The sequence below is a fragment of the Schistocerca americana genome, chromosome 1 (genome assembly GCF_021461395.2).
Source record: "Schistocerca americana isolate TAMUIC-IGC-003095 chromosome 1, iqSchAmer2.1, whole genome shotgun sequence".
NCBI classification, from domain to species: domain Eukaryota; kingdom Metazoa; phylum Arthropoda; class Insecta; order Orthoptera; family Acrididae; genus Schistocerca; species Schistocerca americana.
Genome location: NC_060119.1, coordinates 495,355,992 through 495,381,134, shown reverse-complemented (window position 1 = coordinate 495,381,134; position 25,143 = coordinate 495,355,992). Strand labels below are relative to the sequence as shown.

At 44.9% G+C, this 25,143-nt stretch overlaps 1 protein-coding gene across 1 annotated transcript in view; it reads left to right on the top strand.

Annotated features, from left to right (window-relative positions):
- The first annotated feature begins 566 nt into the window (after positions 1 to 566).
- LOC124604496 (endoplasmic reticulum resident protein 44) overlaps positions 567 to 25,143 on the top strand; it is a 90,202-nt gene continuing 65,625 nt past the window's right edge. The window contains exons 1-4 of the mRNA XM_047136484.1: positions 567 to 718; positions 1,730 to 1,799; positions 4,749 to 4,904; positions 5,151 to 5,335. Coding sequence (XP_046992440.1) covers positions 662 to 718; positions 1,730 to 1,799; positions 4,749 to 4,904; positions 5,151 to 5,335 — 468 coding nt within the window. The 5' untranslated portion in view covers positions 567 to 661. The remainder of the gene's footprint in view (positions 719 to 1,729; positions 1,800 to 4,748; positions 4,905 to 5,150; positions 5,336 to 25,143) is intronic.

Sequence of the window (25,143 nt, the reverse complement as noted above, 5' to 3'; positions counted from 1 at the left end):
CTGTTTTTATTGCAATTTATTGCGCTACAAACGCTCCCGCTTGTAGAAATCACTGTAGAAATCCAATAAACAACCACTATTCGCTTTCACGATCGCGCCGAACTCACAGTTTAAGTTACTGGCCGCTTGGGGCGCTGCTTGCGCGGTAGGCAACAAAATCGAGGCAAAGTCTCGCGACTGTAATGTTAGACTGTGGTATTGAGCTAACTGATTCTCTAAACTTAAATGTAAAATGTTCTGTGGACGAATAAACAATAAACCAAGTTAAACACATTCTTCATAAGACATTCGTCCAGCGGTCTTTATATGGCCTTAGTTCTCGTATCTGACAGTACTTCTCATTTGGTTGCATGGAGAACACAAAAGCAAATAACGGTGTTGGAAACCTTCATTATCATGTAGTTTATTTTATATTCGGAGTTAATTAATTTTGTGTTATATATATATATACCCAGATTTTTATAAATGTTTCATTTCTAATATTTTATTATTCAATTAGAGACACAGCACCTTTGTGCAGGGTTACCACAACCCATTGCGTAGGAAGCTACGTACTACACAGGTTAGCCACATATTTAGTTATATCTGTGGCGTGGAAGTCGTGCACTGTGAATGTACATGAAAGTGCAAAGCCGGTTTACGTATTTAATTTAGGAAAAAAATGAACTTATTTTTAACAAAAAACGGCATCGGATTTACACTTCTCTACCACATAATAGTAAGTTAAAACGTCATTTGTTAAATGCCAGAAAATTAGTGTAGCATGTTGTTGACACATTATAAATAATGTGCCACGACACAAGCATATCAGCAGCGAATAAGTGGTTTCATATGTCATGAAGTGCAGAGCTACATTTGAACAGCATTTAGTACATATTTTCATCGTATACTTATCAGTTTAATATTTGCTTCAAATAGTTTCGAGTGAACGTGTCTTTGCAGCAGTGCATTACCTGGCGTCTAGTTTCGTGGACAGTAATAAAAATAGTTTGTTTACGTTGTGATTGTTTCAGTAATTTGTATGGCACACGACAGATATCTTCCGTAATGAGTACTATATAAAAGCAGAATGTGTTATTGATTCCTATAAATACTGATGTTTACATTTGGGAAAACAGGTATATTATGTAGCAAATAAGCAAAATCCGAAGAACAGCATCATCATGGAGGAATTTTTCGGTTTATAGTTTTTGAAAAGACTTATCATAGTCGCATATTTTTAGTAGTAACAGTGGTATTCATGTGGTGAAGTCCATACTGCCGTTCTTTAACAGAACTGCTTCGTTTCACAACGGCCGTTGCAGTGTTGCTGTAGAATGCATTAATAGGATGTAGGCCTACGTCTTGAGAGGCACGAATTATGATAAAACCAGGCGTGCCTTCAGTTGTGTGAAAGGGTTTAAATTAGTATAATATCTTTCAGGCGTTAGATAAAAATGTTGCCAGTTGTTACATGGGATTAAATGCTTTTATATAAAAGTTAATTTGGTGAACCAAAGTAAACTTTAGTGGAGATGATCAAACTGGAAGCTGAGTAGTGACATTAACATACTACATAACTACTGCATAGAGTGATGTGCGTTTTCTATTTTTTCCGCGTCATTTAGTTCGAAAATCATAGAGGAGTAAACACTTACATAAAATATTTCCATTTACCCTTCTCTCACCCTGTAACCTGTAAATTTATTTGTGATCTGTGCTCAGGTGTTATCTTTTCTTTGTTTGGCAGGTTGGCCTATTTGGTCTTGCTGACAGTGGTGCTCTACAGCTTACACAGGCAAATTTAGACATAACATTAGGTAAATTGTATTTTTATAATTACTTTTGTTTTTCTGTGTATGTAATTGAAAGTTTTCAAAAATGTGATAGCACTGTTTGAGACTGACTGCTCATCACAAATATCCAACGATTATTTATATAGTTAATCATTTACTTGTGAGAGATACTGGTAAAGTCGGACAGTAAAGATAAATTTTATTGCTGTTGGCAGTAGGCCTAATTATTAAATTATGTTACATGGTCAAAACCAAACATTGTTCCTCTCTTTGAACTAATGTTGACTTAGACAGAAAACATGTTTTTTGTGTACATTTAACCATTTTCAGAGAAAATTCTGTGGCATACCAATTTATCATTATTCAGAAAATATTTTTTTAAAATTTTAACCACATCTATTTGTTCTTTGAAAATATAAAAGTAGTTATGGATAAGAAGTTGATGAGCTGTAATAAAGTGTAGATTGACAAGTCTGTTTAGCAACAATTAGTAATAGCAGAAAGCTTCATTGTTGGTTTCTTCTTTGCAAAGGACATTTCTAGCAACACTTCATTAAAGAAATATTGGTAGAAAGGAACGCTTGTGAGGTACCTGCTAAAACAAGAATTTGGTATTGGAAATGAACATTCCAAGGAGCACACTATGCCAAATGAAATTTTACTTTCTAAGACAGAAAAAGTGCTTATGCTGCAAAGGGAAAAAAGTTAATGTATAAGATATGTTTTGAATTAATTTGGGTGAAGAGGAGATATGCCATAATAGTCTTGTTGCAATTCCGTGAATCAGCTGTATTCTGTGATTTGCTTAGCCTATATACATCTACATATATCCTGCCATTTATTATAAGTGCAGAGGATATTCTAAAATTATTCTGACACGTTGCTGTCAAGTGCCTAGAGTGCATCCTTGTTATAGTTTTATTAAAACATATCATGTGCGTTCCAGAAATTCTACATGTCTCTGTCACCATGTTAATAGCATTGCAGGATACCAAAATTTACCCATCTGCCAAGAGTTTTACTTGTGAAATTAGTAACGTAATTTTAATTAATGGTATGGCTATTACTGTTGATAATCATAAGTATGTAATGTACTTTTCCTCTGCTTATATCCCAGTAAGATCGTATGGCGACATGTACTGCCACCGAGCGAGGTGGCACGGTGGTTAGCTCACTGGATTCACATTCAGCAGAACGACGGTTCAAACTTGCGTCTGGCCATCCTGATTTAGGTTTTCCATAATTTCCCTAAATTGCTACAGGCAAATGCTGGGATGGTTCATCTGAAAGGGCACGGCAGATTTCCTACCCCATCCTTCCCTAATCCAATGGGATTGATGACCTCGCTGTTTGGTCCCCTCTCCCCGATCCACCAACCGATCGACATGTACTGCCACGAAGTCATTGGATTGTAATTCAGATGAACTGGAGATGGTATTTATATCTGAAATGTAGATATGAAAGAGTAATAAAACCTAATGGGATTGCAACTGATTCCTGTGTGTCTCACTCCTTCCTGAGTGTCTGCAGTTGCTGTGCACAACAGTTCCTTATGGAATCAATGTTGGTTAAGTCTTGATAAAGCTTTCATGTTTACATAGGACACAGGTGGTATCACAAGAAGAGATGCTTCAGTTTTGTGTTATTAAGCATCATAACTTTGCAAGCTTTGGCAATACATGACACACCAAACTTAAAGCCTGTTTTACTTAAGTGATAGTTCTGAATTTTGTCAAATTGAAGTGTTTTCTGTATGAAGATGACATCATGAAATCTTTTATTGGGGTGTCTGGCACAGTCTGCTATTTTACTTTTAAATAAATATCAATACTATTGTTTTGGATGGCACTGACCACTGATGGCAGTTTCCATATAAAAAGACAGATCATTTGAGGAAAGACCAACACATCTTGTATTCTAAAGCTAGACTGTCAGTGAATTAGTTATATCAATTTTTAAAGTGCCTGTTCTTCAGAGCACACAAATGCAGCACATTGTTTTCACTACCTCATTAGCCCTTTAACTGCTCTGGACGTGTTAACGCGCGCCTTTGTACCTGTCCCTGCATGCTCTGAACGTGTTTACACTTACCACCAGTCCTTCTACCTGGTACTCTGAACATGTCTAAGCGTAGACACGATCAGAGTGCCAGGTAGAAGGCCCGGTGGTGCACATAAACATGTTCAGAGCACACAAGAAGAGGTACAAAGGCGTGCGCGTTAACGTGTCCAGAGCAGTTGAAGGGTCAATGCTTGGCCTTATTCAGTCCACTACTCGACATATATGTTTTTTCATCATATTTAATGTCCCACCTGCAAAAAATTATTATATAATAGAAATGTTAGGATGGAAAAAATAACCAAAATTAAAACTAATTCACTATCAGACAAATGATGGCTAAGTCTCTCTCTCTCTCTCTCTCTCTCTCTCTCTCTCTGTGTGTGTGTGTGTGTGTGTGTGTGTGTGTGTGTGTGTGGCTTTTTTTTCCACGGTGCTTTGTTAGGCATGGTCCTGGGGCTCCCTCGCCTTCTTCCAACTTCTGAACTGAACTGACTTACTCAGCTAGTTGTAGGAGGACCTACAATATAACATGAACTGCAAACCACGGTTCTAGTCACCATTTTTTGCATTAACTAACATTACCAGACATGAAAGGAGTTGTAAGTGATGGATAAAAATCTTAGGACTGACCAGTCCCTAGACCCGAGATTTCTGGATTCACAGTTTGGCGCTTAACACCTTAACCACCAATCCACACAAAAGCATATAATTAGAAGACCCTATTAATTTTTTTAATATGCAACTATTTAGCTTTAGAGAAACCATCAGAGGTTTTTAAGTGGTTAGAGGCTGCACAGAAACAAAATTGAATCAGAGATTCATATAACTGCAGATGATCAGTTAATGGTAGATTACAATACAATAAATTTGTGGTGTTTGTTGATAATGTAACAGTTGCTTTATTTTTTTCAGCTTCCAATGAGTTGGTTCTCATCAATTTTTATGCAGATTGGTGCCGTTTCAGTAACATGCTGGCACCAATATTTGATGATGCAGCCGATAAAGTAGCTGCAGAGTTTCCAGAACCTGGACAGGTTGTAATGGGGAAAGTTGACTGTGATAGAGAAGGTATTTCTGAGTAATAGGGTTAAATATTTTTTTGGCCATGTTGAGTAATGCTACTTGAATGTGTGTGGAAACTAAGTGTTACATATGGTAACTATGAGATAAAATAAATTAGTTCATAACACATTTTTACTTGGAGTTGTAATATTATAAAGCTTTTTAAGCATGTAATGTTTTTGCAGTTTATTATATTGTGTGTGTGCGTGTGTGTGTGTGTTCCGGTGAAACATTTTTTTCTTTTTGTTGTAGGTGCAGTTGCATCAAGATTTCACATTACAAAATATCCAACACTAAAAGTAATTCGTAATGGCCAGCCCACCAAAAGAGAATACAGAGGGCAGAGATCGACAGAGGCATTTGTTTCTTACATTAAGAAACAACTTGCTGATCCAGTCATAGAGTTCAAAAGCTTGAAGGACCTCCAGGACTTAGACGTATGTGTGATATATGTTTTCATTTTGTTACATGCTTGCTGTTCTTGGTTTCATGGCTATTTTGAGAACTACTGGTCTTTTTTGGTTTCTGGAAGATATGTTAAAAAGAGATTTCTATGATGTTGGTGAAACAGCATTTGTTCACAGTTAATACTGTACTAAGACAAAGTGTTAGGGCATGGAAGCTTCCTTCTCAACATTTACTCAATACATTTTCATAAAATTTTTTATGATTTTCTGAAATTCTCAAAGTAGGTAAAATGTTGTGCACTTTTAATTACTTAAGTTTCCCTTGGTAGCTGTCATTAGATTTTAGTATACTTTTTGTGCAGTTTTTCTTAAGCTTTCTCCATTTATTCTCATGCAGTTGTACTGTTGAGAGCAATGGACTGAAACACATAACAAGATAGTAATTTATTTAATAAATTTTGGCCCACTGCATTGTTCTTCTTATGCTTATATATACATAACAGCCGTGGAGCTTGTGACCCATCAAAGGTAAATTTTCATTGTTGCCTTATTTGGGCAATTGCAAAATTCAGGTAATGAAATAATACTTCTATTAAAAAGTGCCTGTAAGGAGGTCATTTCAGAGTAACACCAAAATGACCAGAAGCAGTACAACTACACAATAAAGAAAGGAGGAGGACTTGTAGGTTTATAAGCTATGTAAGTGACTGACATAAAATGGTTTTTGACTTGCAGCTAAATTTGGGTGTGTGATGTATTCTCTCCAGGAAGAGACTGAGAATATTATCCTGTACCATCTTTTCACTCTCATCCTACATGGCATTTTCCAGTCACTCCCTCTTCTGGTTACTAGCAGTAATGTAGCTTGTTCCACATGGGGCGCTGCCTGTTTTTGACATCGGGGAAAAATTGGTACACCTAGGATTTATTACTCTTTCTTGTCAATGTTGTATTTACTGTTTCCATTGACACCCTTAATGGGTGCTACAGTAACAAAATAACTGTTAACAAATGTGGACTACACACACACACACACACACACACACACACACACACACACACACAAACACAGTCCCTGGCAGCTGAAGCCAGACTGCTAACAGCACCACATGATGGGAGAGGGAACTGAGTGGTGGTGAGGGGGGGGGGGGATAGCAGAGTAGGAGTGGAGAACAATAAAGTGCTGCTAGTGGGAGCAAGCCGGGAAGAGGTTGACAGAAGGTAGGGCAGCTAGGTGCTGTCAGGAGGATCAACGGGGGTGAAGAAGAGAAGGGGGTAATGGAAAAAGAGAGAAGTAAAACAACTGGTTGCATTGGTGAAATAGACTGCTGTGTCATACTTGAATGGGAACAGGGAAGGCGCTAGATGGGTAAGGACAATGACTAACGAAGGTTGAGACCAGGAGGTTCTGGGAACATTGGATGTATAGCAGGGAGAATTCCCATCTGCGCAGTTCAGAAAAGGTTGTGTTCGTGGGAAGGAACCAGGTGGTGCAGGCAGTGAAGCAGTCATTGAAGTGAAGAACGTTGTGTTGGGCAGCATATCCAGCAACAGGGTGGTCTCCCCCCCACCCAGGGAGCTTGTCACTTTTTGGCGGGTTTGTGCTTGGCTACCACGGTGCCCCAGCCTTTGCAGCATCTTTTCCCTTCTGTGCTGCACGTCTATCATCTAGCTATGCTTTTTCTGCTACCTTGCGAACATGTCTGGGGTGTTTTTGAAAATGTTCCGCATTTTCCATAGCTGACAAAAGAACAATCTTCACGACTGTTCTTCATTTCTTTTTTTTCCTTTCTTTGTTCATCTTCTCCTATCCTTCCTCTGCTGTGACATTTGAGACTTCTCTTTTTCTTCTTCCTCCTTGTGTGCTCCTGAAGGCAGCCCACACGTCTGACACATAACAGGCAACTGGGTAACGTGTAATTGCCAGCCCTGGGGTGACAGGTAGGGATCGCACATACCCCCTGGTACAGGCCATTTCCGGGGGGGGGGGGGGGGGAGGTGATTCCCTGACCTGCTACCTACCCAAATTGCCAATTTGGTCCCCCTGTCAGATGTTTTGGGAGGTGTGAACAATCCCCCAAGACGTGTGAGCCCCCCTGTGAAGGGTCCCCAGTTGTAAAGAATGAGCAATCGGAGACACTGACAATTACGGGGGATTTTCTTGCAATGAGCCAATCATCATCTATGCAGTCTACGTCTACCAAACATAAACGGAATGAAGCTCCTGATTCAAAGACCCTCTCAACTGCACCATGGTTCCTCGTGGTTTCACGTACAGAAGATGGGCAGTCCTTTGCAACAGTAAATCCGTTTCTAATTCAGAAAGATGTTGATGCAATTGCCGGTCATGTGAAATCCTGCTCTCGTTTACGTAATGGCACTTTGCTTTTGTAGACTACTTCTGATTCTCATGAATAATAACTGCTTGCCACTTCGCTTCTCTGGTTTCTACCAGTGTCATCATTTCAACCACATTCGAATGACACCCGGCGTATTTTGTAATCTGTGTTAGGCATGCACATGAGGACAGTTGTCTGCCCCCTTGTCCCCACTGTATCAACTGCAATGGCTACCATGCTGCTGCCTCTCAAGATTGTCCCATGTATCTTGAGAGGAGGCCATCCAGGAGATCTGGATAAAGGAAAAAGTACCTTACTCAGTCACTTGCAAGTTATTGGCTAGTCGTAAACCCTGTGTTCTTCTGTCTGGCACTTGCAGTACTCTTCTTGCTGCATGTTGCTCCATGAAGGGCATGGCCACGCAGACATGTGATCTCAAATTCAGCACTGAGGTTGTGAAATCACCCAGTGTCATGGTAGCTCATTCAGCTGTGCAACAAGCCAGCAAACATTCTCCTCCCGGGGGGAAGTCACCTGCTGCCCCACTGCCAGGTTGGAAAGGACAGAAGAAATACCCTTGCGAAGACTTCCTACGTCCCTCCATCCAACAAGCATCTTAGTTTTCTTCTGCCAGCCAGAAAGGATCCAGAAGTCAAACAAAGGTAAAGAGTTCTCCTTTGCCAACTTGAAGATCCTATCCGACGGTGTCGCCACGTGAGGCCCTCACCCGGCTGACCTCCATGTCACCCGTGTGCACCACCAACCGTTTTTTTTTCCCCCTGGACTCTGCAGGCCAACAGAAGAAGAATGCGGACACTTCTGTAGACCTCATGGTGCAGGATTGTCCTGCCTATATGCCCTGTAGCAGCAAGCCTTCGAAGACTCTCTCTCAATAGTCGCCAAGGTGATGCCCCTTCATTTTCCCCCCAGAGGGCTTGCTACTCTTTGGCATGTTAGTGCTTGGCTACCACGGGGCCCCAGCCTTTGCAGCATCTTTTCCATTCTGTGCTGCATGTCTCTCCTCATGCTATTCTTTTTCCTGTCCCATGGGGAACATGTCTGGGGTGTTAATGGGAATGTTCTGCATTGTCTGTCACTGACATAAGAACATTCTCACCACTGTTTTCCGTTACCTTTTCCTTTAATTGTCTCCCTTCTCCTCTCGTTCCTCCGCTTTGGCGTTTGCAGTTCCTCTCTTTCTTCTTCCTCCCTGTGTGCTCCTGAAGGCCAGCGCACACATCTGATGTGTAACAGGTGACTGGGTAACGTGTAATTTTCAGCCCTGGGTCGACAGGTAGGGTTCGCATGTACCCCCTGGTACAAGGCAGGCCCAGGGAAAGGTGATTGCCTGAGCTGCAGCCTTCCCAAATTGCCGATTGGTCCCTCTGTCAGGTGTTCGGGAGGTGTAACCTGAGGTGTGAACAATCACTTAAGTCGGGTGCACCCTCTTGTGAACTTGCCCCCAGTTGGGAGCAGCACACCATTGGAGATGCTGGCAATTATGGAGGATTTTCCTGCAATGTGTCAATCATCTACACAATCAACGTCTATGAAACGTAAACATAATGAGGCTAATGATTCAAAGACCCTTTCCATTGCACCACGGTTACTTTCTGTCTCGCATACTGAAGACGGTCAGTCCTTCTCCATGGTAAATCTATTTATTATTGAGAAAGGTGTTGATGCAATTGCCAGTGCTGAGAAATCCTGCTCTCATTTACGGAATGTCACTTTGCTTTTGGAGACTACTTGTGATTCTCAAGCACAATTACTGCCTGTCGCCTTGCTTCTCCATGGCTACCCTGCTCGTGTTGAGGCCGATAGAACTTTGATTTCTTCCCTTGGTGTTATTTACACTAGGCTGCTCAACAGCCTAACTGAGGCCGAAATCCAATCTTACCTCTCCGATCAGGATGTCATTGCCTTCCATTGTGTAATGAAAAAGTTAGATTCCTCCTTAGTGCCCACCTGCAATCTTTGTCTCACCTTTGATAGAGTGGTGTTTCCGTCCAAGATCAAAGCAGGCTATGAAATTATCACAGTGTGGCCGTACATTCCAAACTCGATGCACTGCTACCAGTGTCATCGTTTCAACCACACTAGTTTGTCTTGTTGACGCCCTGCCAAATGTGAAGCCTGTGGTAGGGATGCTCATGAGGGCAATTGTCTACCTCCTTCTCTCCATTATATCAACTGCAATGGCGGCCATGCCACCTCCTCTCGGGATCGTCTCGTGTCTCTTGATGAGCAGACTGTCCAAGAGATCCGGATAAAGTGCCTTACCCAGTCGCTTGCAAGTTATTGGCTTGTAGAAAACCCTGTGTTCTCCCATCTGGCACCTATAGTTCTGTTGTTGTTACCCCTTGCTCCATGAAGTATGTAGCCACACAGACATGCGATCTCCAATTCAGCTCTTGAGGTTGTGAAATCGTCCAGTGTCAAGGTAGCATCGCCATCCGTCCATTCACCTGTGCAACAAGCCATCAAACTCTCGCCTCAAGGGGCGAGGCCACCAGCTACACAACCGGTAGGCCAGAAAGGACAGGAGTAGTACTCCCTTGAAGATTTCCTGCTTCCCTCCAGCCCATAGAACTTTGAATTCTTTCCGTGATGTTATCTACACTAGGCTGCTCGACGGTCTAACCCAGGCCGAAGTCCAATCTTACCTCAGTGACCCTAATCTCCCTCTAACCGGAAAAGCTCCCAGAAGTCCACCAAAGGTAAACAGTCTTCTTCTTCGCCGACTGGAAGATCCTGTTTGATAATGTTGCCACAGATACCTTAGCCCGTCCAGCCTCCGTGTCACCAGTGCTCACCACCAACCATTTTTCAGTGTTGGATTCCACAGACCAACCACACAAGCAAGGCGACGCTTCTGTGGACTCCATGGAGGAGGATCCTCTTGCTCCTGTGCCCTTTAGTAGTAGCGACTCTTCACAGGCTGTCACTTGGCAGCTGCCGAGGTGACACCCCTACATCTCTTCCTCATCATGGCTTTCCTCCAATGTGACATTTGCGGCCTGTGGTCCCACAAAGAAGATTTATGGCTGCTTTTAGTATTCCAGTGTCTCCTTATACTCTGCTTTCAAGAAACGAAATTGCACCCTCATGACTGCTTTGAGCTTCCACATTTCTTACCGGTTCATTTTAACCTTTCCCCTGAGGTTGGCATTCCATCTCATGGGCTCGTCATGCTGCTCATACAGGATGACATTCATAGTCAACCCATCTCCCTGGCTACCCATCTTAAAGCTGTTGCAGTTCACGTTTTCCTTTCCCATCTGACTTTTCTCTCTGTACCATTTATGTCCCTTCGTCATTCAATGTCACCACGGCAGGCTTCCTTCAGCTTATTGGGCAGCTGCCTCGGCCATTTTTGTTACTTGGTAACTTTAATGCGCATCATCCCCTTTGGCGTTCTCCCAGGACCTGTCAAAGATCCCCCTGTGGGTCCAGGGGTTAGAACAGTCCCGAGGTATTCCTGCCTGTCGTATGAGGTGACTGAAAGGAGTCTCACACTTTTCAACCCTATGAGTTCAGGCCCCATTCTGTGGTTTGACCTGCCACTTTCAAAATTCAACAGAAGTGTGGGCCATATGGGGAAGGATGCCTTACGTAGTGCACGAGTTATCCATAGTGCCCTTAGATTCGATCTCCTGAATCTCTTGTCATGGCTTTGCATCTCCACCTGCGGTTCATTTATTTGAGCAAGGACACATTACAGGGTATGTCATCTTGTCCCGTTGTCTCCTATCCTCTTTTGCCCCCATGACAATATTGGATTTCTCTGTACCCATTATCCAGCATGGTAACCAGTCCGTTGTGGTGGGGCCATCATGTACCAATGTGGTGGTAGCCCCCTGACAAAACAGAGATCGCACTGCTGATGCCTGAGCTGTAAATTCCCCACGTATGCCAAGGAGTAGATGCCTTGTCTTGCTGGGGCATCAGGACTCCCGGCAACGGCCATCATGCCAATTGGCCTTTGCTGTGGCTGGGTGGCACCCGTGAGGAGAGTTCCTGATCAGAGTGGGTGGCATCAGGGCAGATGACTTGCAATGAAGCAAACTAAATCATCTTTTGCTGGTGACCGTACGGAACCAGCAGTCTCTAAGAATGGCAAGATGGGTTACAATGTCGACAGTTATGACCCTAAATTGTTTCCCCTGCCTCGCTATACCGTGGAAGGAACGTAGAGCTACAGAACGGAGAGAGCCATATTCGCCTTGGTTTTTAGTCTGAAGCAGAACCGATGGGTACTCTTTTCTATCTACGAAGCCTCAGTTTTTTGTTGAACACCTTGAGGATAAGTTTGGGGAAGTGACAGTGCTGCCCAAGATGCGAAATCGTCCAGTATTGATTCAGACAGCATCCCCAGCCCAATCCTGAGCATTACTCACCTGTGACAAGCTTGGTTATATTCCATTTTCCGTCACTTCCCATAAAAGCCTCAACATGGTGCAGGGGATTATTTTCCATCGTGGCCTCCTCTTGCAGTCTGACGATGAGCTCCGCGCCAATTTAGAATGGCGGGGTGTTATTTTCATCCGGCGCCTTTACAGGGGACACAAAGATAACAGGGTTGCTACTGGTGCCTTCACCTTCTTGGCCTTAGAGGGTGATTCATTACCTGAAAAGGTCAAGGTGATGGTTTACCGCTGTGAAGTTAAACCATACGTCCCTCTCCCCATGCGGTGCTTTAAGTGCTGGAAGTTCGGGCACATGTCTTCCAGTGCCACATGACGAGGCTGCGGACGCCCACTGCACCCATATACTTTCTGTGCGCCACCTCCCACGTGCATCAACTGTGGAGAGCGCCACTCCCCCTGCTCGCCAGACTGCCCAGTACTCCAAAAGGAGTGGAAAATCATGGAGAATAAGACCCTGGACTGGTTGACTTACACAGAGGCTAAACATAAACTCGAAAGATTACACCCCATTCGGTTGACGTCGACATATGCTGCAGCTACATCATAATCGCCATCTCAAGTGCCAGTGCCAGTGGTTCCTCACTCTGTGTCACAAACAGGGGGCGTTCTGGGCCACCAGAATACATCTGCCCCCTTGATGGTAGGGGGCAAATCATCCTCCGTTACTCCCCCCCCCCCCCCCCCCCCCCCAAGGCAGGGGACATCAGTTCCTTCCCCACTGCCGGAAAAGCAACAGCCTCCTCCAGCTCCTCTCATGTGGAAGGAGTCCCTTGGGGCCCTCTCTCGCCACAGCGGACACTTGCCAGTGGCTCAAGGTGCCAAAAGCTGCTGGACGAAGAGCTTCACGGTCTTCCTCCATGCCTGAGGCTGCTTAGGTGAAGTCTTCCCAGCAAGCCCCTAAAGAGAAGCGAGAGAATAAGCAAACTAAAAAGAAGTCTGCTAAGAAACAGGACCTCTGGTGGCCCCAACTCCACCACTCCCTATCAATTCTGCATCTGAGGTTGCAGTGGAGATCTCATTGTCCCCTGTGGACCTGGATCTCACTGACACCTCATCCACCGTAGGAATGGTTACAAAAACTCAGTCGGAGGCAGCAGCTGACCCTGAGGCATAACCTAGCTCCTTGCGCGCTTCAAGCTTTCCCAGCCTCACAATATCGTCATCCTCCAGTGGAATTGCGGCGGTTTTTTCCACCACCTGGCTGAGCTACAGCAACTGTTAAGCTTTACACCTGCTTTCTGCATTGCCCTCCAGGAAACCTGGTTCCCGACAGTGCGGACCCCTGCCCTCCGTGGCTATAAGGGATGTTACAGGAACCGTAGCGACTATAATATAGTGTCAGGTGGAGTTTGCGTCTATGTCCTGAACTCAGTATGTAGTGAACCTGTGCACCTTCAAACCCCTCTTGAAGCTGCGGCTGTCGGGATAAGGACGACACAGGAAATAACTTCCTCCAGATGTTGCAGTACCCCTGAACATAATGGCTGCACTGATTGATCAACTTCCTAAACCTTTCCTACTTTTGGGAGATTTTAATGCACATAACCCCTTCTGCAGTGGCTCCATGCTTACTGGCCGAGGTAGGGAGGTCAAAAATTTACTTTCACAACTCGACCTCTGCCTCTTAAATACAGGTGCCCCCATACATTATAGTGTGGCACATGGTACATATTCGGCCATTGATCTCTCAGTTTGCAGTCCTGGCCTTCTCCCATCTATCCACTGGAGAGCACATGATAACCTGTGTAGTAGTGACCAGTTCCCCCATCTTCCTGTCACTGCACCAACGCCAGGCCCATGGACACCTACCCAGGTGGGCTTTAAACAAGGCGGACTGGGAAGCCTTCAACTCTGCTGTCATCGTTGAATCTCCCCCACATGGTGCCGTCGATGTTGTCATTGAGCAGGTCACTACATCAATCATTTCTGCAGCAGAACGTGCGATCCCTCGTTCTTTACAGTGCCCCCGGCGAAAGGCAGTCCCTTGGTGGTCGCCGGAAATGGCTGAGGCAATTAAAGAGCATCAGCGAGCTCTACAGCGATGTAAGTGGCACCCTTCCCTAGAGCACCTATAGCCTTCAAGTGGCTCTGAGTCCGCGTTCGCCAGCTCATAAAACATCAGAAACAGGAGTGTTGGGAGAGGTACGTGTCTACAATTGGGTGCCATATGTCACCTTCCCAAATCTGGGCGAAGATCAGATGTCCTTTTGGGTGGCATACCTCAAAAGGTGTCTCTGGCATCAACATCAATGGCGTGTTATCTACCGATGCAAACGCGATTGCCGAGCACTTCGCTGAGTACTATGCTCAAGCCTCTGTGTCGGAGAGCTACCCCCTAGCCTTTCGCACACACTAACAGGGGATGGAAAGGAAAGTCCTCTTGTTCACTACATGCCACAGTGAACCCTATAATGCCCCACTTACAGAGTTGGAGCTCCTCAGCACCCTTGCACATTGCCCTGACACAGCTCCTGGTCCGTATCGGATCCTCAGTCAGATGATTAAACATCTCTTATCTGATTAAAAGTGACATCCCATCATCATCATCAACCAGATCTGGTGTGATGGCGTCTTTCCATCGCAATGGCGGGAGAGCACCATCATTCCGGTGCTCAAACCCGGTTAAAACCCACTTGATGTGGAAAGCTACCGGCCCATCAGCCTCATCAACTTCCTTTGTAAGCTGCTGGAACGCATGGTGTGTTGGCGGTTGGGTCCTGGAGTCACGTGGCCTGCTGGCTCCATGTCAGGGCGGTTTCCGCCTGGGTCGCTCTACCACTGATAATCTTGTGTCCCTCGAGTCTGCCATTCGAACAGCTTATTCCAGACACCGACATCTGGTTGCCATATTTTATGTTTTACTACACGACCTGGCGACATCATATCCCTGCCACATGGTATGAGTAGGGTGTCTGGGGCCTGCTCCCGATTTTTATCCAAAACTTCCTGTCGCTCCATACTTTCTGTGTCAACTCATTGCCTCCCGTTCCCCCCATATTCAGGAGAATGGCATTCCGCAGGGCTCCATATTGAGTGTGTGTCTATTTTTAGTGGCTATTAATGGTCTAGCAGCAGCCATAGGGCCGTCGGTCTCACAGCCTCTGTATGCAAAGGACTGGTTTTCGATGCCCGATTGACTTGGATACCTCACCTTCGTCAGCTTAAGTGGAAATGCTGGCAACACCAACTGGGGTGCAGGTCACTGTACGCTGCTGCAGCTCTACAAAGCCCTTGTTCAATCCCGCCTTGACTATGGGAGTCTGGTTTGTGGTTCAGCGGTGCCCTCATTATTGGGTTTATTCGCGCCAATGCACCACTTTGACGTTTGCCTAGCGATGGGAGGTTTTAGAACGAGTTTGGTGATTGGTGTCCTGGTGGAGGCAGGAGTCCCTCCATTGAAGATTAGGCGTGCACAACTGCTGGCCAGTTACAATGCATACGTTCGTAGTCCTCCTGTGCATCTGAATTACCGTTTCCTTTTCCCAACCACTTGGCAGTTTATCTCCCGCATTGGCGGCCCAGGTCATGGCTTACAATTACGGTTTGCGTCCGGTCCCTTCTGTTTGAAGTGGAGTCCTTCCCGTTACCACCTCTCTTCGAGGTCCAGTCACATACATTTCCATGGTGTACACCTAGGCTGCAGATTCTTCTGCATCTTTCACATGGCCCTAAGAACTCTGTTAACCCTGCGGCTCTCCGCTATCACTTCATCTCGATTCTCGACGTGTACCGGGGCCATGAAGTGGTTTACACCGATGTCTCGATGGTTGATGGTCATGTAGGCTTTGCGTATGTTCATGGAGGCATATTGAACTGCACTCCTTGCCAGATGGCTGCAGTGGTTCCACTGCAGAGCTGGCGGCCATATCTCATGCTCATGACCACATCCGCCCATGCCCTGGCGAGTCATTTCTCCTGTGTACTGAGTCCTTGAGCAGCCTACAAGCTATCGACCAGTGCTACAGTGCTACCTTCGCCATCCTGTGGTAGCGTCCATTCAGGAGACCATCTATGCCCTGGAACGGTCCGGTCATTCAGTGGTGTTTGTGTGGACCCCAGGACACGTCGGAATCCCAGGCAAGGAACTTCCCGACAGACTGGCCAAACAGGCTACGCAGAAACCTCTTCTGGAGATCGGCGTCTCTGAAACTGACCTGCATTCTGTCTTACACTGCAGGGTTTTTCGGCTTTGGGAGACTGAATGGCATACCAGTATGCACAACAAACTGTGTGTTATTAAGAAGACTAGGAATGTGTGGAAGTCTTCCATGCAGTCCTCTCGCAGGGAATCAGTTGTCCTCCGCCAGCTCCGCATTGGCCATATGTGGCTAACACATGGTTACCTCCTCCATCGCGAGGATCCACCTCGGTGTTACTGTGGCTCACAAATGACGGTCGTCCACCTCTTGCAGGACTGCCCACTTTTAGCCGTTCTGCAGTGGACTTTTAACTTTCCAAACACCCTACCTTCGGTGTTGGGCAACATGCTTCAATAGCAGCTTTAGTTTTTCGTTATATTCGTGAGGGTGGGTTTTATCCTTTGATCTAAGTTTTAGCGCATGTCTTTTGTCCCTCTGTGTCCTCCACGCTAGTGCTTTTAGGGTGGAGATTTTAATGTGTTGCAGAGTGACTGGCTTCTCTTTTTAATTCTCATGGTCAGCCAGCCATGGTAATCTGCTCTCTTGTTTTGATATCTTCTACATCTTTCTTGTGTCTCTCTGTGGTTTTCTTGTCCGGTTTTGTCAATTTTAGTGTTTGTTGCCCTTCTGTCATTCTTGTGGTTTTCTTGTTTCTTCCAGGTGTGTTTTGTATGTCTCGATTATTTTCCTCCCACCCATGTGGAATTATTTTAATCGGAATGTGGGATTGATGACCTACCAGTTTGGTCTCGCACCCCCCCCCCCCCCCCCCCCCCACCCTCCCCCGGCCCGCCCGCCCCTCCTCCTCTTTTAAACCAACCAACCAACAAATCGATTTGGAGAAGCACTACGACACCTGCAGGAGAATTGGTATCCTCCGTACTCTTTACATGTGGGGTGTCCATGGCCGCCTGCCCTGTCTCTTTCAGGATTTTTTAAAAGACCGAGTTTTTGAGGTGCGGGTGGGTTCTGCCTTGTTGGACACCATTATCGAGGAAAATGGTGTGCCTCAGGGTTCTGACCTGAGTGTCGTCCTCTTTGCTATCGCCATTAACTCTATAGCTGCTCTTAGAATCAAAGCGTCCACTTTTTCTCTGCCTTCAGGAAACAAAATTGCATCCTCACTACCACTTTGAGCTGTCTCATTTCTTCCCAGTCCATTTTGACCTTCCCCCGAGGATGGCAGTCCATCTTATGGGGCAGTCATGCCGCTCATAGAGGATGACGTATATAGTCAACCCATCTCCCTGAGTACCCGCCTTCAAGCTGTTGCAGTTTGCCTTTTCCTTCCTCACTTGACCTTTTCCCTTTGTACCATTTACATCCCTTGCCTCGATGTCACCTGGGCAGACTTCCTCCAGCTTATTGAGCAGCTACCTCACCCCTTTCTGCTGCTCGGCAACTTTAATGGGCACCATACCCTTTGGGGCTCTCCAAGAACCTGTCCAAGAAGTGCCCTCTTGGCAGATCTTCTCAGTCAACTTAACCTCTTCTGTCTTAACCCAGGAACATGCACATTCCTTTCAGACTCCACACACAGCTGTTCCCATTTGGACCTATCCTTAGGCACTGCCCAGCTTTCCCATCGTCTCGAGTGGTCTGTTATCTCCGACAAGTACTTGAGCGACCATTTCCCGTGTGCTATCCATTTGCTTACTCCTACCTCACCTACATGCACACCCAAATGGCAGCTTTCTAAGGCCAACTTGAGGCCTCACTCCTTCCTAGCGACCTTCAACGAACAACATTTCCCCAATTGTGATGACCAGGTAGAATATCTTACAAACATTATCCTTACCACAGCAGAATGTTCCATTCCTCACACTTCCTCTTTACCACGCCGTGCCCTGTTCCCTTGCCGCGACGCAATTCATGCATGGAGATGTGCTATCCATGTTTTTAAACATCAACCATGTTGTTGAGTTTTTCGTAATAGCAAAAAAGGTAGCTGGATTTCCTTTACTAGTTCTTTTAACAGTTCCACTCCTTCAGTCATGTGGGCCAACCTCCGATGGTTCTCAGGGACCAAGGCCCATACCCCAATATCCAGCCTGACAGTAGCAGACAATGTCATAGTGGACCCTATTGCTATTTCCCAATACCTTGGGCCACTTTTTTATTTGGAGATTTAGACGAGCAAGCACTTTCTTCTTCATATGTACAGTCACATCTGGACAGAGGCCATGTTTCCAGAAGCTGGAGTGAAGCCACTACCATACACTTACGGAAGCCCAGTAAGGACAAACCCCTTTCTTCTAGTATCACCCCATTTCTCTCACCACCTGTGTTTGCACTACCAGACTGTAGCCATGTTTTCTGATTTGGATAAAGTCTAAGGCACCCGATGGAGGCCTGGTTATCCTCCTTACTCTGTACACATGGGGCTTCCGTGGCCACATGCCCCATTTCCTTCAGAAATTTTTAAATACTGTTTTCGAAGTACCTGTGGGTTCTGCCTTGCCGGATACCTTTATTCAGGAAAGTAGTGTGCCTCAGGGTTCCATCCTGAGCATTGTTTTCTTTGCTATTGCCATTAACCCTATTATGGCCTGTCTGCCACCAGACATCTGTGGCTCCCTTTTCATTTACAATTTTACGATCTATTTCAGTTGTCCACAGACCTGTCTCCTGGAGCAGTGTCTTCAGCGATGTCTCAGTCATTTCTACTCATGGAATGGCTTTCGCTTTTCCACTGACAAAACTGTTTGTATGAATTTCAGGGAGTGCAGTTGGTTTCTTTCACCGTCTTTACAACTCGAGCGTGTCACTCTTCTGTTCGTTGAAACTACAAACTCCTGGCCTCGTGCTTGATAGAAAACTTTCTTGGTCCTCCCCATGTGTCTTATCTGTCCACTGGCTGTACACAGTACTTCCTGGAGAGAGGAATGGACTACTCTCCTCTGTTTGTACCGGTCCCTTGTTGTTCAAAATTAGACTACGGGTGTTTCGTTTATGCACCTGCATGTCCATCCCTCTTAGGCCATCTCGATACTATCCACCATTGTGGCATCCGTTTGGCCACTGGCGCCTTTTATACTAGCCCAGTTGAGTCTGTATGCAGACACTGCCAAACTACCGCTGTCATACCACCATGACGTTCTCCTCAGCAGATATGAATGCCATTTGTTTGCCCTGCCTGGCCATCCATATTATGCCAACTCCTTCGATGACTCCTTTGATCGGCAGTATGGGGCATGTCCCTCTTCTCTATTACATCCTGGAGTTCATTTTCGGCTCTTACTCCGGCAGCTCAACTTCAAGCTACCTGCCACTTTCCCAGTGGTTATGAACCCTTTACTACCTTGGCCTTGTGTAGTGGCCCATGTTCACTTTGGCCTTCATTTGCTTCGTAAGGACACTACTCCACCGTCGCTCTATTGTCATAAGTTTCAGACCTTTGCACAGAACCTTTGTGTACACTGTTGGCTCGCTGATTGACCATTGTGCTGGGTGTTCCTTCATCATTGGCACCAACGATTTTCACTAACGGCCTCCGAAACACTGCTCAGTATTTACAGCAGAGCTCTTCACCCTGTATCAAGCCACATTAACACAGGCTTTACAATTGCACCATCTGCTCCAACTCTCTGTGCCCTTCAGAGCCTCTGTGTGCTGTACACCATCCATCTCTTAGTGCAACAGGTCCAGGAAACATGTCACTGTGATGTTTATGTTGATTCCTGGTCAGATCGGTCTGACGGGAAATGAGGCCACTGACGCTGCTGCCAAGGCTGCAGTCCTTGTACCTGAGCCCGCTAGTTCCTCCATTCCCTCCAGTGATATCTGTGTTGCCATCTGTCAGCAGGTGGTGTCACTTTGGCATCACCACTGGTCCTCCCTTCATGGGAACGAGCTCTGGGTTATCAAGCCTCTCCCAGCGGCTTGGACAACCATCTCTAGGCCCTCTCGAAATGAGATCATTTTAGCTAGGTTGTGTATTGCACACTGTCCTCTTAGCAATCACCATTCATTAAGTGGTACTCCCTCACCGCTTTGTGCTCATTGCCCTAGACCTGTGACGGTTCGCCATTTCCTGATAGAATGCCCTCTTCTTAACCACTTACGTTCTCATTTATGTTTGCCGTCCGAGTAATCGGCCGTTTTAGCGAACGACATGCGGGCTGTGGAACACGTTTTAGTTTTTATCCGCCGTAGCACTATGGCGAAGGACATTTAATCTTTAATTCAAGACCTCCATTTCTCTGGCGTATTTTACAGACGTTTCTCTAAGCCCCTGTTTTTAGCTGTGTTTCCTTCCTTCACTTGGGCTTAACTTGTTGTTTTCACCTCTTTTTTTTCCCTTTGTGTTCAATAGTTCTGACATGGGCACTTATGACCCTAGTTGGTTTTGCGCCCTAAAACAAAAATAAACAAATGTCTGTCTTCAAGAATCTGCGCAGTTCAGTTTCGTCAGCAGCTCTGTGACGTTCTCCCAGACATCAAACAAATCTGTGGCCATTTGTGCTATTTTTCCCTGCATACATTCAGTATCCCCTTTTAGGTCTAGGTCCCACATACTTGAGCAATATTCTAGAATGGGTCGCATGAATGATTTGTAAGCAATCTCTTTTGTAGACTGATTACATTTCCCCAGTATTCTACGAATAAACCGAAGTCTACCACCTGCTTTACCCACAGCTGAGCCTATGTGATCATTCCATTTCATCTCTCTACAAAGTGTTACACCCAGGTATTTGTATGAGCTAGCCAATTCCAATTGTGACATTGATATTCATAGGATACCATGTTTCTTCATTTTGTGAAGTGCAGAATTTTACATTTCTGAGCATTTAAAGCAAGCTCCCAATCTTTTCCCCACTTTGAAATTTTATCAAGATCTAATAGAATATATGTGCAGCTTCTTTCAGACAGTTCTTCAGTACGGCTAATTGCATCTTCTCCAGAAAGTTTGACGTTCCTGTTGTTATTGTCTGCGAGATCATTACTACAAAACACGAACAGCAAGGGTCCCACCCAAGATAACATGCTTTTTCCACCCTACCAAAAGTTTCTCAATCCAGTCACATTTTTCTCTTGATACCCCGTATGATCGTACTTTTGAACGCAAGTGTTGATGGGGGTACTGAGTTAAAAGCTGTTTGGAAATCAAGAAATATTACATCTATTTGATTGCCTCGATACAAAGCATTCAGTATGTCATGTGAGAAAAGTGAGAGTTGGGTTTCACATGATTGATGATTTCAAAATCCAAGCTGGTTGGTATGGAGGATATCATTCTGTTTGAGATACATCATAATGTTTAAGCTCAGAATATGTTGTAAGATTCTACAACAAATTGATGTCAAGGATATGTGAATCACTTCTACTACCCTTCTAATAAACAGGTGTTACCTTTGCTTTCTTCCATCTACTGGGCAAGGTTTTTTGTTCAAGAGATGTATGATAAATTATAGTTAGAAGAGTGACTAACTCAGCTGCAGATTCGGTGTAGAATCTAATCTGGTAAGGATTCCACCAGGCTCTGGAGCTTTGTTCAGTTATTATGGTTTGAGCTATTTCTCAACACTGCAGACAGCAAAACTTATTTACTCACCTTTTCAGTGGTACAGGGTTTAAACTGGGGCAATTCTCATGGGTTTTCCTTTGTAGAGAAACATTTAGAGTTACGCATTTCAGTCTGAGCTTTGCTACCCTCAATTTCAGTTATTGTTCTTAATGAGCGATTGTACACTAACTTTGGAGTCACTAACGGCCTTTACTTATGACCAGAATTTCTTTGGTTTTCGTGAAAGATCATTTGACAATATTCTTCTATGGCAGTCACTAAAGGCTTGGTGCATTGCTTTCTTGTTTCATTCAGCATTTCTATATTTATAGTGTTTGCTTCATTTTAAACCTATTATGCAGTAGTCTGTTTCTACATAAGTTCTTCATGGTGACTGTATCCCATGAAGGGTCTCTCTCATTATGAACTGTTCTATTGGGTACGTATGTATGCAGTGCATGCTCAACTTTTTTTTAAAAAATTTGAGCCATGGTGCCTTGACAGTCCTGCCGTGTACTGAAAGTTTCAAGTTCCTCATTCAGATATTACACTACTACTTTTTTATCTAGTTTACTGAACATGTATACATTTCTACTTTTAATTGTTGCTTGTATTTTGGTTATCAATGCTTGCCACAATTGTGTCATGAACACTGACACCAGTTTTGATGTGGACATCCTAAAAGAGGTCAGGTCTGTTTGCTGCCATTAGATAAACAATATATTTCCATCATGAATCGGTCTATGAACTATCTGTTCTAGGTAGTTTCCAGAGAAGACATTTAGTTATGTTTCACAAAATGTCTTGTCACTCACACCACTAACAAAATTATAATTTTCCCAGTAGATTGTTGACGATTAAAGTCTCCACCGAGCTTACAGTATGATTGCAGAATTTACGTACACATGAACTGAGGTTTTCTCATAAATTCTCAGTTACATCAGGAGATGAATATGGTGGGTGATATAAATACCAAACTACCATTTTGTTCCCATCCCTGATGCACTTAGTCTTACCCAAACAACTTCACGTGCAGCTTCAATTTCTATCTCGGTGGATGTGAGTTTTCTGTTAACTGTGACAAATACACCACCTCCATTGACCGTGAGTGTATCCTTTGGCTATACACTTAAATTTTTTCCAAAAATCTTACTGCTATCAATTCCATGTTTCAACTGGTTTTCTGTACCTAGCATTGTGTAAGCTTCACTGCTTTTCAGGAGTGCTCCAAACTCATGTATTTTGTCGCGAATGCTTCAGCAGTTAACTACTAGGATTTTAATACTCTCGTCGGGGGGGGGGGGGGGGGGGGGGAGGGGGGGATTCTTGATTCTTGTGGATCTTCTATACAACTGTCATTTCTGGACTGGATGGAGAGTCACTAAATTAAAAAATCCTTGTTTGCGACCCACACTCAGTCAGCTGTCTGGGCTCAGCATTGATTTGATGGGTACGGGCTTGGTGGCCCCAGGGTTCCTGAGCTGGGGCTGGTAAACACCACCAATCCCCTGTCACCGTAAGCTCTGGGCATGCTTCAGCGACCACCGCATGATGCGACAGTGGAACGTTAAGTGTCTCAGGGAACGGGGATCTTGGATTGACTGCCCCGATCACGAGGACAGGATAAACCTCAATCTCAAGGTGTGCTGTGCGCTGATGGGATGCATGGCTATTGCGGTGGAACAGTCGTTAGCGGGCAACCTCTGGGTAACCTGCCGCACCTCAGTTGTATAAGGTTTACTCAGGCATGCAGGGCTCTTATCTGAGTGGACTGAGATGGAACCTTCAAAATCATCATCTTCTTCTCCCAATGGGAATGGTGTACCGCCTGGGAGTATTCACACCTGTTCATCCTAAAGAATGGGAGAGGCTAATTTTCAGACAAACAGAACCATTTTCACAGGAAACACTCTGTGGCACCAGTTTAATCGCATCGTTCTCTCACTCTATAACTGCCAGATTGATATCTTCTACTGCAGTAGTGCGATTAGGAAACTTACTCGTGATATTCTCCAAGTTTTCTCTGGAGCACCCTGCCACTGTGGCTCCCGAGGCAGTTGGTCTATGAAAGCATGCAGTTACACTGTGTTTTAGCCGCCTTTGATATTACCTTAACTCAGATTATTTCACGTAAACTCAGAAGATCTAGCACATTTTCAGTATTGGTTGTACATACACTGATGAGCCAAAACAGTATGACCACTGCCCACCACTCCTGATAATGTGAATACTATGGACTGCTGTAACAGGGCTAATGGAGTCATTAATAACAATGTGTTCCTGGTGATGAAGAGGAAGGAGGGGACATTTGAAAAAGTGTCCCTCTTTTATATGGTCAAAGCAGGTAGACCTTCTTAAGGAATCACAGAAACTGGGCGACTATGATATCATTCTTGAGATGCACACCTCTCAACTCCAGTAAAGGCGTTGTACATGCTGAGATATCATAGACATAGCAGAACTGAAGCAAGAATGGGCATGCCAGGGAATAGTCGATGTGGAGCAACAAACGTGCAGGAATAATGGAGCAACTGAAAAGACTGCCACTTTCAGTGTCACATTCAGTTCTCCGACAGTGCCTGAACATCGTATGGCAGGGTTTCTTCAACTTAATGTTCAGCCGTATGTTTCAAACCCTATGCAGCGCTATAAATGCCAGCGTTTTGGCCATACAACCATGAGTTGTGGAGGTAAAAGGATCTGTGGGAACTGTGGAAAGCCATTCATGACACTGGGACTGACTGCCTGTCTCCGGCAATCTACATCAACTGCTCTGTGAGCCAACCAGTCTGGAACCAAGACTGCCGTGTTTTTGCTGAAGAATGCAAAATACAGGAGGTAAAAGTGACCAAGTGTGCTGAAGCCAAAAAATAATATAAGGCGACGTAACCCGCTGTCTTTGCCACCTCATATTTCTCCATGGTGCAGAAACCTATTCCCAAGGTGGATACTTCGACACAGACGACGCCTAGTGTGCCTGTATCCACCACAAGCACCTGTACTTGCACATTTACATGTCAAGGGAAAAAGAGTAAGGATAAAGCAATCCAGGCAGCTGCACCAGGAAAGACCAACAACAGTTGTGCAGTGAGCATCCAAAAGTTACAAGGAAAGCAGAGTACCTCTCAATGCCCCCTTTCCCCCTCATCCACAAACGGACAGGGTGCAGGGAAAGGCTCACAACGTTCAGATCAAAAGGTGTCCCAAGCGCCATCAGACGTCATTCTTCCCCATCTGACTGATGAGGAGGATGTCGTGTAGTTAGATGCCTTGGATTCAGGCAGCCTCTCTGTTCTGGTGTAAACACAAATGCCAGAACGAAGATTAAGAACACAAGAGAAGAGAAGGTGGTGAAATGACGTCAGCCAATGGTGCGCTGATTAGGACCGCACCATGACACGAGCGGCCTCTACAAGAGGAGAAT